The sequence below is a fragment of the Pteronotus mesoamericanus genome, unplaced genomic scaffold (assembly GCF_021234165.1).
Source record: "Pteronotus mesoamericanus isolate MK-2021 breed Mesoamerican mustached bat unplaced genomic scaffold, CSHL_Meso_final contig_20, whole genome shotgun sequence".
Classification (NCBI taxonomy): Eukaryota; Metazoa; Chordata; class Mammalia; order Chiroptera; family Mormoopidae; genus Pteronotus; species Pteronotus mesoamericanus.
Genome location: NW_026555085.1, coordinates 82,125,770 through 82,140,166, shown reverse-complemented (window position 1 = coordinate 82,140,166; position 14,397 = coordinate 82,125,770). Strand labels below are relative to the sequence as shown.

The following is a 14,397-nucleotide window of genomic DNA, read 5'->3' as shown; positions in this document are numbered from 1 at the left end:
AAACATTATAATAGAGCTAAAACTTGAAAAATGGATGTTAATTTCATCAAAGGTCTAAATATATTTAAAATGAATTCCATTTGCTTTTGTCTTCCTATTGTTTCCTACTTTGTTATATTTATTATATACTTTTATAGGGTAGCAAAGTTTTTTTAATTAAGTGCGAGGCACCATTGGAAAGATAGTCATCCATTTTATGCATCTTACTATTTTCTAAACCTCATAAAAACCCTCATTTCAAATGGTTACCAGTGTGTATTTATGCCATGTTTCAATGAATTTTTTCAAATTGTATTTTATATTTGTTAATATAACACAGAAGTTAAATGGGACTTTAATTTTGAGGGCAGTATTGACATCATTACATGCTATAATGGTAACAATAAGCTCCTATAGGAGAAAAGTGTCATATTTTCAACAAAATTCAAACCTACAAATGTTTTGATTTCAAAACCAGCAATTATATTGTAATGTTCTAGGTTAATGAGTTCGGTACTTTTCTAAATGCTCAATATAAGGGTTCATTTCCATAAAAGTAAAATAAAAAAAAAAAACTATATACTATATACAGCCCTCTGTCAGAAACACTACTTCAAGAAAACCTAAATTTCCTGGTCTCCCTCCCCACTAGTAACTCAAGAACAATTTCGATGTTTCTATCAGAGTCAAATCATTTTTTAAAGGGTGAAATTAATATACTGGATTTTTTTTTACTTTAAAAAATAATTTACAGACTAAATCAAGATTGTATGGGGTTACTGTCAGGTGCCAGCTATGGCTGCTAAATCACTGACTTCCTCTCTTCAAATCTCAACCTTCATCCCTACCCTCATACAAACATTTTCAAAGCAAATTTAATCTTGTCCTTTCAGTTTTTCTTTAGAACTCAAGTATAACATTATTGTGTATAGTTTTTGGGGAAAGTCTGTTTTAGTGTCATAACAATGTTCATGTTCATTTGTTGCAATAGCAGGCTTAATCTTTGAAAGAAGTGACCTAAGTAATTTACATTTTATATTTCATATTCAGGAATCTGAATTTAAACTGGTGTCCACTTAAAAGAGTATATATATATGTAATTCCAAATATACTCCTTTCTGAAACACAACAGTAATCGTAGCAACTTTTGACAGCTGAGGTTCTACAAAGACTTTCAGAAAGAGTTAGGTAACGAAGGATACAACTTACACTACTACAAGGGAACAGTAAGTATTACCTGCCAGTTTTAACAGTCACTACAGCCAATGATTTACATTTCTCTAAATCAGTATATTCACTCAAAAACCTATGAGCTCCAAGTTATATTTCATTCCTAAATATCCATAAAGTACTGAATTTTGTGAAATAATTTGATGAAGCAATTTATGGCTCTCATTCCAAAAAGCAAATCTAAAAAGTACAGGGCCACAACAGCTAGTAGCTCTACTGCACATGTATATAATATTCAGAAACAAATTCTTCATATGCGAGTCAATCATCGATATAGTAAATATTCTGGAAGATCCTTTCCATGATATATTGATTTTAAATACAAGGTTGGGCAAAAGTAGGTTTACAGTTGCGTGTACGCAAAACACAGAGTTTACTCTTACATTCTTATTTGTTAATTATTGTATTTGTTATTATTATTAACCTACTTTTGCCCACCCTTGCAAAGAAAACACCATAAACCTGATCAGAATATCTATATCTGATTTTGGTTCCCCCAAATCACTTTCAAGTATTTTCTTAATTTTCATGTAGAATCAAGTATTCCCTCCCTCTATTGTGCACCCACCTTGAAAACATTATGTTCTCATTATTTTCTCGTCCCTTTTCCACAGCTGGACTTTTGGTCCCTTGATGGCCAGTACTGTGTCCTACAGGTCATTGGGTTTCCATTTCCTAGCGCAGAGCCTGGCATATAATTGGAACTTGCCACTTTTTAATTGAGAAAGTAAAAGTTCACTTTTAGACCTTATCCTAAGTATTCCCAATAGATTGAAGTATTTTTGTTTATAAAGTGTAACTAATCATAAATCTGACACCATTAAGCAAAGTAGAATCTTTCCTATATCTGGAAGTAACTTTCATATAATTGGCATGTATTCACATGCATGAATATGCATATATATGAAGTATGCATGCTTCACCTATAACATATATATATGTCTATATCAGCGGTTGGCAAACTATTACCTATGTGCCAAATCTGTCTCGTGGCCTGTTTTTGAATAGCCTATGAGCTAAGAATGACTTTTACATTTTTTCTTTGGAGCTTCTAGGGCTTTTATTGGTATTTCTTTGAGAATACAGTACATACATCATTGGACTACATTAGTGATTACCAATGTATTTGGACAATAAAGTAAACTTTAGGATGCTATTCTTAAGAAAGAGACACCCAGGTATATGTAATCTTAACTAATAATTCCTGTACTCTACAAAAGCCGTGACTTTTACATTTTAAAATAGTTGAAAATATCAAAAGAATAATAATACTTTTGTGATGTAAAATTTTATAAAATTCAAATTTCAGTGTTCATATATCAAGTTTTATTTGAACACAACCAAGTTCAATCATTCACATATTGTCTATGGCTGCTTTTGCACAACAATAGCCAAGTTGTACAGTTACAACAGAGACCATATGGACTGTAAAGCTAAAAATATTTACTATCTCACCCTTTACAGAAAAAGCTTGTTGATCACTGATCTAAATGCTAAGGTATGATTACATTTACTCTATTCTTATTAATAGCTCTATATTTTAACAATTTTATAAGTGATAAATATTTTAAAGGAAAATCTAGGTACCGAAATATAAATCAGCAAATGTAATTAAATAACTAGGATTAAGGTGATATCAAATTAAAGTAAGAATATAATATAGCTAAACAGCCCCAATGTAGTGTGGTAGGTTATTAATAATTCTATCAACTCATTTATATCAGTATAAATGATATAATTAAAATTACATTTTTGAAAATCTCAAAATTAATGTAATATTCTTAAAAATACACTAAATTAGTTTTGGGTTTTTTATTATAATAATTTTACATAATGATCTCAGAGCAAAATAAAACCCAGGATTAAAAATAAACAGGTTTGTTTTCAATTGGCAGGATTATGCACCAAATGCTTAGCTTGTATTATAAATACCTGACATAAAAAATTAAAATTCATTAAAAATTTCATAGCAATATGCCACCAATACTATATCATTAATAATCAAAGTATAGCCCTGGCCAGTGTGGCTCAGTTGGTTGAAGCATTGTCCCACACACCATAACACTGCAATTTCAATCGCCAATTAGGGCATATGCCTGGGTTGTGGGTCCGATCCCCAGGTAGGAAGCCTATGAGAGGTCACTGATCAGTGTTTCTCTCTCACATCGAAGTTGCTCTCTTCCCCTTCCTCCTTCTCAAAAAAAAAAAAAAAAAAAAAAAAAAAAGAAGCAATAAAAACATGTCCTTTGGTGAGGACAAAAAAATTAAGTATACTTAATGTTTTGTTACTAAAGCTTGTTTTCTGCATAGTCTAAATGCAGAAGAATTGATTACCTGACCAAACATTAGAGAGTATTTTAACATAGTGCGTGTTTTCATTTTCCTCAAGATTTTGTTGCCTAATTATTATTAAATTATTAATTAAAGAAGGAAATATGCTGGTATTTATTACCAAGCAGCTTACATACATTATCTAATTTAAGACAAAAATCCTTGCCATGGAAGCGTTATTAAGCTTCTTTTATGGACAGAAATTGAAGCTCAGAAAGGTCTGGTAACTTGTCCCAGCTGACACAGGTAGTAAGTGTAGGGCTGAGATGCAGAGTCAGGGTCCTCCTGACACACAAGTCCTTGTTCTTCCCATGTGACCACCGGATGCTTAGCGTTAAGAACCAGAAAAACTTGATGCGTAACACTCATAAAAATGTTTCTGGTTAAGATTAGATATAAATTACTAAATATTCACCATACATACTTACTATCGTAAAGTTGCCTGTGTTGTAGTAATGCTACTTTAGAACAGAACAATAGCCAGTGAACTAGAAATGTTTTTTACATCTTAAAGGTTTTTTAAAAGTGATCTAAGGTGGAATAGTTTGTGACAATTGAAAAATGATATACAATTTAAATTTCTAGGTCTCTACGTAGAGTTTTATTGGAACTTAACACATTGATTCGTTTGTGTGTTGGCTATGGCTGCCTTCGGGTTATGACGGCATTCCTGAGTAGTGGAGACAGGCAGTGGGACCTGTAAAACCTAAACTCTTTACTATCTGGCTCATTACAGCAAAAGACTCATGAATTAGAATTAAGAGGAACTAAATTCCGGCTATGTATATGTTAAGTGTGGAATTGGAATTAACAATTTTTTGAAACTAAAACTATAAGTATATAAGTAAAGGGCATAATGGAGTGTTCTCCATTTGCAGGTCATGTATTCTAATATAAACAAGGTCCAGGCAAACTGTGCGTACTCATACTGCTGGCTTGAGATGCACATTTCTGACAGGTTGTGAGCTCTTCTTTTTAATCTTAAAATTGGGTGGTTCCACCATAGTGTTATGGTTTTGTTTTTATTTTTTAATTTTGATAGTGTATTAACTTTTGATTTAGGAAAAGTATGTTTATACTTTAATATATATTGCGTATATGAATGTAGTAAATATCTATAGTCCAAAACATTATAAGGCAATATTAATTTATAACTTTAAATATACACTCTCATCACTGATGATTTTTTTAATGATAGGATTTTAAATATTTCTGTTACTTTAAGTACTTTAACTGGAATATTTAATAAAGTCTCTAATATGTTTTGCCATGTTAAAAAGTTAATTTAAATTATGAAAATTTATAGGATATAAAGATAATTGAGTTTATATGTATGTATGCACAATCTGCTTCAAATGTTCTGACTGACACAACTGTTGTGCTCAATTACCCACTTAATAAATTGATATGTAGGTAGAAAAATAATAAAAGCACCCATTTTTGCAAAATTATGAAAAATCTAAGAAAAGAATACGACTGATTTTAAGAATCTAAATGAGAGTACTAGTTGATATGAAAACCATAGCCAACTGTTACCAATAAACAACTAAAAGACATGTTCATTTCTTCATTTTTTTTTTACAAGTACTGGACACAGGAAAAAAAGGGTGCAAACAGACAAATAGCAACAGAAAGCAAACCAGAAGGGCAAATCCACACACCCAAACACATGCAGTGTACCATCATCTCTCATACTTGTTGCAGAAGAGGGGGTGTTGCAACTCAGCAACCAGTCTGCAGTGTTTAAAACAGTCATGTTGTCCCCTGAGAACAGGAACAGTATAAGGGTTCATTGTCTGAATGCCTGCTCAGTGTACATGAATAGTCTTCAATGCTTGCCCTGGTTCCTGACCTTTTGGCCAAAAATTATAACTGCATGGTATGACTTTTACATTTTAGTTCATCAGGCCTGTTTTAGTTCAGTTAAATAAGTACACATGATGATTAGTGAACACCAAGGTCTGATCCCAGAATGCATGGGTTCTTTAAAAATCTTATTATTCATAACAAGCTAAGATTTAAACATTAATGTTTTTACTCCAGAAGTCATCACTAAACAATCTTATAAATTTGCAACCTCATAATTAATTAGCTGAAACTACAGATGCATGTTTAGAGACAAAAAAAATCATAAACAAGAAAAATGTTAATCTACAAAGGGTTTGGTGTAAAACATTATTCAATACAGGCAAGTTGCAATGCACACAACTTTATAAAAGATATTTTAGATTGCACAGTTATTCTAAAATAAATGGAAAGAGGTGATCAATTTCATAAATATTTATTGAAAATTTAAAAGAAAATATGATGTGGCAAATGCTGATATCTAGTAATATGAAGTTTATAAATTAAAACAAATTTCATATAATTTCTCACTTACTGAATAAAACAATTAGATCTACAAAACTTTAAAATGATTGTGAATAATTAAAAATGCAGCTTATACATATATGTGTATATATGTGTAATCTATAATTCTGATGCTAAAATAAGATATTTTCTGGAAAGTTGAATGCATTGTATAAAAACAATAGGGCAGAATATTTGAAGTAACTGTTACTGTTGCTATATGCTGTGGAATAATTATGGGTTAATACAATAAGAAGATAGCTGGAAAAATTTAATTCTATTTTAAATACATGCTAGGCATTATTCTCTTTGAAAAGAAATTGCAGCAGATATTGATTTTTCTACTTTTAAAATCATCTTTTATGAAAAACTATATTTTTAGAAAAAATGTGAGGTAGATTTTCTCTCACAATTAAAAATGAAACTGAGAAATACAATAGTATATTTTCTTCTTTGTCTTCATTTTTGATAAGATTCAGTGCAAATTCACATTTTTTACTTTTCAAAAAAATATTTACAAGGGCAAATGAGAAAAGGGATCCTTAGTAAAGGTCTTCAAAATGTTGCTCAGAACCTATCTATTCTTTCCAAATGTTTCTCATTTTAGAGGTGGACCAAAAAATTAAGAAAGTGAACAGAACAATAAATAATCCATTAACTATATATTCCTTGCATATAATGCTGATTGTGCTATTGCTAATGAAATATTTATTTATTCGCAGACCCCTAACATGAAATTTCAACAAACATTAACATGTGATTCTGGGTATCTTCAGGGTTGTACACTTGCCTCCTGTCCCATTCGTGGTGACTGATGTGCTGCTCAGATTAGCTTTCTCCAGTTTGGAGCCACCAGGCGTATCACTGCCTCCAACAAGAGGATGAGGACTTGCTAGGTCCTGCATGTCCATAGACCTGTTAGAGCCGGAAGCAAGAGAGCCAAAGTTGAAATTTCAGCAGTCATTTCCTAATAAACTACAATCCTCTTGAAAACTTATTTTCTTGAAAGTAAATTCCAAGAAAAAGCCAAAGATTGTCATATTGGTTTAAGTAACCAAGATCCAGCTTCTGGGGATCCATAAGAAAAGGATTTTAAACATAAGCACACTGTGATACTAAGGTGGGCTGCCCAGGCCCCCAGCTCTACAACTAAAAAAATCATTCCTGTTGCTGCGGGAACTGTTACCAACTGGAAGCTCTCAGCGGAATTCCTTTCCAAGACTTGTTCTTAGCTAAAGAGATTTACTTTACCCAAGATCACATCCTTTCAGAAAGTAGCCTCCAACTACTGACTGGTCAATGAAGGCCTATAAAGACCACCCCCTTTTGTTGTAATTGCACTGAAGATCAATGTCTCTCGGTTCAATTATGCTTCCTTCCTCTTCCCAAAAGTATGACTACTGACAATACAACTCAGTAAACTCCTGGCACCATCTCTATATATGAGTCTGCTTCCTGGGAACATAAATAGTGATAAGCTCCAAGTAGGTTCAGGGTAAAGAATAAAAAATGATATAACATGTAAATAATAAACATAACATCAATGTTTGGGCCATAATAATATCACAAAAAATAGTCCTAGAGAGAGAAAGAATAGAGCAGATATAAAGAGAGAAATAAGAAAATGAAAAATAGTCATACATTCTTCAGAAGACATAACAATCCTAAATGTACATGAACCTAATAGCAGTTTCAAAACACATAAAGCAAAACTAATATAATTAAAGGAAGAAACTGACAGATCCATGATAATAGTTGGAATTTTTTTTTTCTCCCAAGATCATTCCCCTTTCTAGGGTAGCCTATGGATCACTGGCGGATAAATGAGCAGAGAGTCTGGAAACTCTGAAGGCCACTCTAAGGCTCCAGCCTTAGAGCTCTCTGAGTGCCTACCTGGGTACTCTGTCCAGACCACGTCATGGTCCAGCTCTTCCTCTATTCACTCCTGCTTTCTCCCCCTTCCTTATATACATGTGGATCCGGAATGCGCTCCCTAAATATACTTCCTCCACAATCATGACGTGCTTCCTAGGGATCCCCATTTGCAATACTTGGTCACTTCCCTCAAGTTCTTCTATCCTCTTGCTTGGCTTGAACAGCACCAAGCCTGATTGTACCTCAGGGCCTTTTCTTATACCTCGGAACTTTTATAACATGCTTTTCACAGTAACCAATAAAAAAATAAATAAAAAGTAGACCAAAATAAATTTAAAAACATACACATATGTTTATATATATAAACATATATAAAAATACCTATGGTTTATATTATATATATATATGCACAGTTTGATATAGTCCCATTCATTTATTTTTGTTTTTATTTCCTTTGTATTTGAAGTCAAATTAATAAAATTTCTTCTAAGACCAAGGTCCATAAGTTTAGTACCTAAGTTCTTTTCTATGAAATTTATTGTTTCAGGTATAGTATTTAGGTTTTTGGTCCATTTTGAGTTAATTTTTGTATCTGATGACAAACAGCAGTCTAATTTCATTCTTTTGCATGTGGCTTTCCAATTTTCCCAGCATCATTTATTGAAACAAAAAAACTTCTGTGGAGCGTAAGAAACCATCTACAAGACAAAAAGGCACCCGACCAATGGTAGAACATATGGGCAAACAACACTTCTGACAAGGAATTAATATCCAAAATATATAAAGAACTCATACAACTCAACAACAACAAAAACAAAACACTTAAGAAATCAGCAGGGGACCTGAACTGATACTACTCCTAAGAAGACATACAAATGGTCAAAAGGTGTATAAAAAGATGCTCAACTTCCCTTGCTACCAGGGAAATGCAAATCAAAACTACAATAAGATACCACCTCACACCTGTTAGAATAGCTATTATTGACAAGACAAATAACAGTAAGTCTTGGAAAGGTGCTGGAGAAAAAGGAATCCTCATTCACTGCTGTTGGAAATGTGAATTGCCCCAGCCACCATGGAAAACAGTATGGCAGTTCCTCAGAAAATTCAAAATAGAGTTACCATATGACCCAACAACCCTTTTTCTGGGTGTCGACTTGAAATATTTGAAAATGTTTATTTGCAAAGATATATGCACTCCTATGTTCATTACAGTATTATTCATGGTCGCAAAGACATGAAAACAACCCTTGTCCTCCAAAAGATGATTGGATAAAGAAGAGTGGTACATATATATACAATGGAATACTACTTAGCCATAAGATAAGATGAAATACTGCCATTTGTTACAACATAGATGGACCTTGAGAATATCATACTAAGCAAAATAAGCCTGACAGAAAAAGTCAAGAACCATATGATTTCATTAACATGTGGGATATAAAATTGAAAGCAACAAATGAACAAACGAGACACAGAAAAATTCATATATTCACAGACAGTAGTATGGTGGTCACCAGAGGGAACAGGGGGTGGGGTGCAGTAAAGGGTAAAGGGGGTCAAATGCATGCTGACGGAAGGACGTCTGACTTTGGGTGGTAAAAACACAATGCAGTATACAGATTATGTATCATAGAATTGTATACTTGGAACCTATATACTTGTATTGTCACCCCAATAAATTTAATTATATATATTTAACAATATGTATACACAGATTTGAAAATTATCAACCAATGTGACATAATTGACAGTTATAGAATGTTAATACTCAATGATTATAAAATAAACATTATTTTTATGTGAACATGAAATGTCCAACAGAAGAACTATATGGTGGGCCTTAAAATGAGTATCATTAGATTTAAAAATAATTTTTATTTATTGTTAGAAAGAGGGGAAGGAAGGGAGAAAGAAAGGGAGAGAAACATCAATGTGCAAGACATTCAGCGATTGGTTGTCTCTCACTAGCCCCCAAATGGGCACCTGCCTGCAACCCAGCCATGTGCCCTGACTGGGAATTGAACCAGTGACCTTTTGGTTCACAGGACAACACTCCATCCACTGAGCCAAACCAGTCAGGGTGAGTATCGTTAGATTTTAAAGTATATCTTACAGAGTGTGGTATCTGACCACAGTGACTTCAATTAGAAAACAATGATAAGATATATAAAATGATACCTAATATTTTAAAATTAAATACCACACTTCCAAATAATCTGTCAAAGAAGGCATTGAAGTGAATGTAGAAAGTATGTAGGAAAAATAATAATGACGACACATCAAACAACTCCCCCTCCCATATAGTCAACTGATCTTTGACAAAGAAACAAAAGCAATGAAATGGAACAAAGATAGTCTCTCTGACAAATGGAGCTGGAACATCTGGACAACCACAATGATACATCTAGATACAGACCTTATAAACTTCACAAAAATTAATTCCAAATTAATCATAAACCTAAATGTCAAATGCAAAACTACAAAAATCCTAGAAGATAACGTAGGAGAAAACCTCAGTAGCCTGGGATGTGACTTTTGGTTTTTTGGTACAACACCAAAGATGTGATTCATGAAATAAATCACTGATAAACTAGACTTAAGTAAAATTAAAGGCATTTGCTCCTCGGAAGCCAATGTCAAGGGAGTTAGAAGACAAACCACAGACTACAAGAAACTATTTGCAAAAGACATATCTGATGAAGGGCTGCTGTCCAAAATACAGAAAGAACTTTTAAAGCTAAGCAACAAGAAAACAATCCACTTAAAAAATGGGCCAAAAACCTTAACAGACACCTTGCCAAAGAAGATATGCACATGGTAAATAACCACATAAAGAGATGCTTCACATCACATATCATCAGGAAAATGCAAAATCAAACAATAAGATACCACTTCACTACCTATTACAATGGCCAAAGCTTGGATCCAATGCTGGCAAGGACTGGAACAACAGAAATTCTCATTCATTGCTGATGGAAATGCAAAATGGTGTAACTACTTTGGAAGGAAGTTTGTTTGGCAGTTTCTTCCAAAACTAAACATACTCTTACCGTATGATTCAGCAATTGTGCTCCTTGTATTTATCTAAATGAGCTGAAAACATATCCACACAAAAATGTGCACACAGATGTTTACAGCAGCTTTATTCATAACTGCCAAAACTTGGAAGTCACCAAGATGTCCTTAAGTATGTGAATGGATAAACAAACTCTGGTCATCCAGACAATGGACTATTACTTAGCACTAAAAATAAACAATCTATTAAACCATGAAAAGACATGAAGAGACCTTATATATATTACTAAGTGAAATAAGCCAATCTGAGAAGGTTAAATACTGTATGCTTCCCTCTATATGATATTCTGGAAAAGGCAAAACTGTGGAGAAAATAAAAAGATCAGCGATTATGAAGAATGGGGACAGGAGAGGAATGAACAGGCAAAGCATGGAGAATTTTTAGGACAGTGAAAATACTCTGTATGATATTATAATGAAGGATATATGTCAGTTTACATTTGTCCAAACCCATGGAATGTTTAAGAGGTAACACTAAGAGGTAACACTAAATAAGGTAAACTATGGACTTTGGGCTATTATGATGTGTTAATATAGGTTCATACTCCACAACAAATGCACCATTCAGATGGGCGATGCTGATAATGGGGAAAATTATGCCTACGTGGGGGCAGGGGTAAATGAGAAATCTCTGTCACTTCCTTTTAATATTGTTGTAAACCTGAAACTTCTCTAAAAAATAAAGTCTTAAAAAAACATCAAATCAAAAGTTGTGGTATGCAGATAAAGCATGGATAGTGAGACATTTATATCTTTAAATGCTTATATTAGAAAAGGAGAAGGGTTTAAAATCTTAAGAAGCTAGTAAGAGAAAAGCAAATTACACCCTAAGTAAGTATAAAAAAGGAAATAATAGAGAGAAGAAATCATTGAAATGAAAAAATCTATGAACAATAGAAACAATTTACAAATCCAGAGGATGATCATTAGAGATACTAAAGATATTTACAAAGATTAGAGGAGGGCTAAAAAATTGAAATTATCTTCTGGAGGGCGGGCCCCTTGTAGTACAGGCTTCCCCCACTAGGTGAGTGTTCCAGTAACCCATCTGTATCAGTGTACTAGTTGACATTGTTGTCAGAGGCTGCTTTTGGCTTCAGTGAATACTTTTTTGAAGACTCTTTCAACACATTTGTCTATTTCATGACGGGTGATTTTGGAGCGCACCTGCCCACACTGTGCTGAATGTTCAGCAGTTTTTGACTGAAAATGGCATGACCTCTCTGCCCCACCCTCCCTATTCACCTGATCTCTCCCTGAATGACTTTTTGTTTGTTTGCTTATTTCCCTGGATGAAGAAAGTCTTCAAAGGGAAATGTTTTGACAATGTGGAAGAGCTGAAACAAAAAATGGCAGAAGAACTTAAAAGACATCAAAGTCAGACAGTACAAAAACTGTTTTGAGCAGTGGAAAAAAAGTCTCGATAGGTGTATTGCATCCAATAGATAGTACTTTAAAGGTGACTGAAGTTTAAACATGAATAAATACACATTTTTTAATAAATAAATTCTGTTTTTGGGTCCCCCTCATAATAAGGGAACATTATGAACAATATTATGCCAAATAATACAAGTTAGATGAAATAAGTGAATTTCTTGAAAGATGTAACTTATAAAAACTGACCCATTAAAAAATAGAAAACCTGGTCCTATATCAATTGAAATTGAATTCATAATTAAACACTTAAAAAAAAACCTTCCAGAAGTTTATGGTTTCATTAGTGAATGCTAGCAAACATTTAAGGAAAAATCACTACAATCATTGGTACATTCCTCCAGAAAAAAAAGCAGGGAATGTTTTTCACTCCATTTGTACAAGACCAGAATGACCCTGATCCAAAACTTGCCAAAGACAATATAAAGAAAAGAAAATTATGGACCTATATTTCTCATAAACATAGATGAAAAAATTTAACAAAATATTATCAAATTAAAATCTAGTAATAAAAGGATAATATATCATGACCAAATGTCCTTTACCTCAAGAATGCAATTTTGACTTCACATTTGAAGAACAATCAATGCAATCAACAGAATATTATTTCAAAAAAGCATTTGACAATATTCGTCAGCTGTTCATGACACAAACTCTCAGCAAACAGGAAAATAAGTATGATCCCCCTACATGACAGAGACCACTTTTGAAATATCTACAGTTTATGTCATATTTAATGATGAAATACTGATTACTTCTCTCTAAAATCAGAACCAAGACAAAGGTATCTGTTTATCTTACTTCAGCACAACATTTTACTGGTAATCTTTGCCAATACAAAAAGAAAATAAATAAATAAAAGAGGTAAAGTTTAGAAAGAAAGGAAAAAATTAATTCACGATAACATAATTATGTAAAAAACCTGAGAAACCTATTAAAAAATACTAATAAAACCAATGAGTGAATTTACCAGTTATAGGTACAAGGGCCTTGCCAGTACTTATTAAAAACATAAACCAAAAATACCTAAAAACTTCAGTCAGTGTCTCATCAGTTCACGTACTGAGATATTGAAAACAGTGTCTGCTCTGGAGTTTGGAGGTTGGGCTATTCATAGTCCCACTTCGGCTTAAAGAGTTGATATTTCTTACAACTAAAAGAACGTTTAGAGTACAGACATCCATTATTGCTATGAACTCTACAGTAAAATATTCCTGTATTTTCTTTTGTTTATCTTGTAATTATTTCTGAAATTTCAGATTCTTGTCTAGTTTATACAAAATATGATACATAAAATATAAAGTTTACCTTAGAGTTCCAGAGCAGAAATTGATTAAAGGGTACTCGTTTTACTAGTATAATATGTATTGTATAACACATTCTCTATTAATATTATAATATAATATTAATGTTATCTCCTTTAGTTTTTACAATGACACAGCAATATGTGTAAGATTTTCCATATTTTACAGATGAAGAAAGTGAAGCTCAAAGGTGATATACATAGATCATATAAGTAAAAAGACCAGCACCAGAATTTGATCTTAGGTCTTTCTGATGCCTGAGCTCAGGTTTTTTCTATCACACATTGTATGCTTCCCATTTTTTAAAAAATAACTTTAGGGCCTAGCTTGGTAGCTCAGTTGGTTAGAGTGTTGTCTTGACGTGCAGAGATTGAGGTTTTGATCCCTGGTCAGGGCACATTCAAGAATGAATCAGTGAATGCCTAAATAAGTGGAATAACAAATCGATGTTTCTCTTTCTCTCTTCCCCTCTGTATTTCTAAAATCAATCAATAAAAAAATCTTTTAAAAAGTGGCTTTAATTCTTTCACTCTGTGAAACTACAATCAGAAATGCATATCCTGCAATATAAAATTCTGAATGGTTTTCAAAAATTACTGAATTCAATATAAGCATTTACTCTCCCAAACCTATATTGGTTGTTACCAAATTTAAAGGTGATCGTCTTTTCCTCCCAAGACTTCAATTTCAGCCCCCTTAGACAACGGACTTTCAACCAGTGTGTCGCAAGAATTTTTAAAACATGCAATACTTGACTGTTTAATCGGGCACATGGACCTCTTTTCCCTTAGATTGTCAAATTTAAAAAAAAAGACAA

The 14,397-nt window shown here is 32.9% G+C and overlaps 1 protein-coding gene across 6 annotated transcripts in view; it reads right to left on the bottom strand.

The window, feature by feature from the left end:
• Positions 1 to 14,397, bottom strand: part of EYA4 (EYA transcriptional coactivator and phosphatase 4) — a 253,569-nt gene that overhangs the window by 54,013 nt on the left and 185,159 nt on the right. For 4 of the 6 annotated variants that reach the window (XM_054569991.1, XM_054569990.1, XM_054569992.1 and 1 more), the window contains 2 exons: positions 6,680 to 6,804; positions 5,236 to 5,304 (listed from right to left, as the gene is read on the bottom strand). In XM_054569991.1, the coding sequence (XP_054425966.1) occupies positions 5,236 to 5,304; positions 6,680 to 6,804 (194 nt within the window). The remainder of the gene's footprint in view (positions 1 to 5,235; positions 5,305 to 6,679; positions 6,805 to 14,397) is intronic. The other 2 variants (XM_054569994.1, XM_054569995.1) reach the window with 1 other exon arrangement.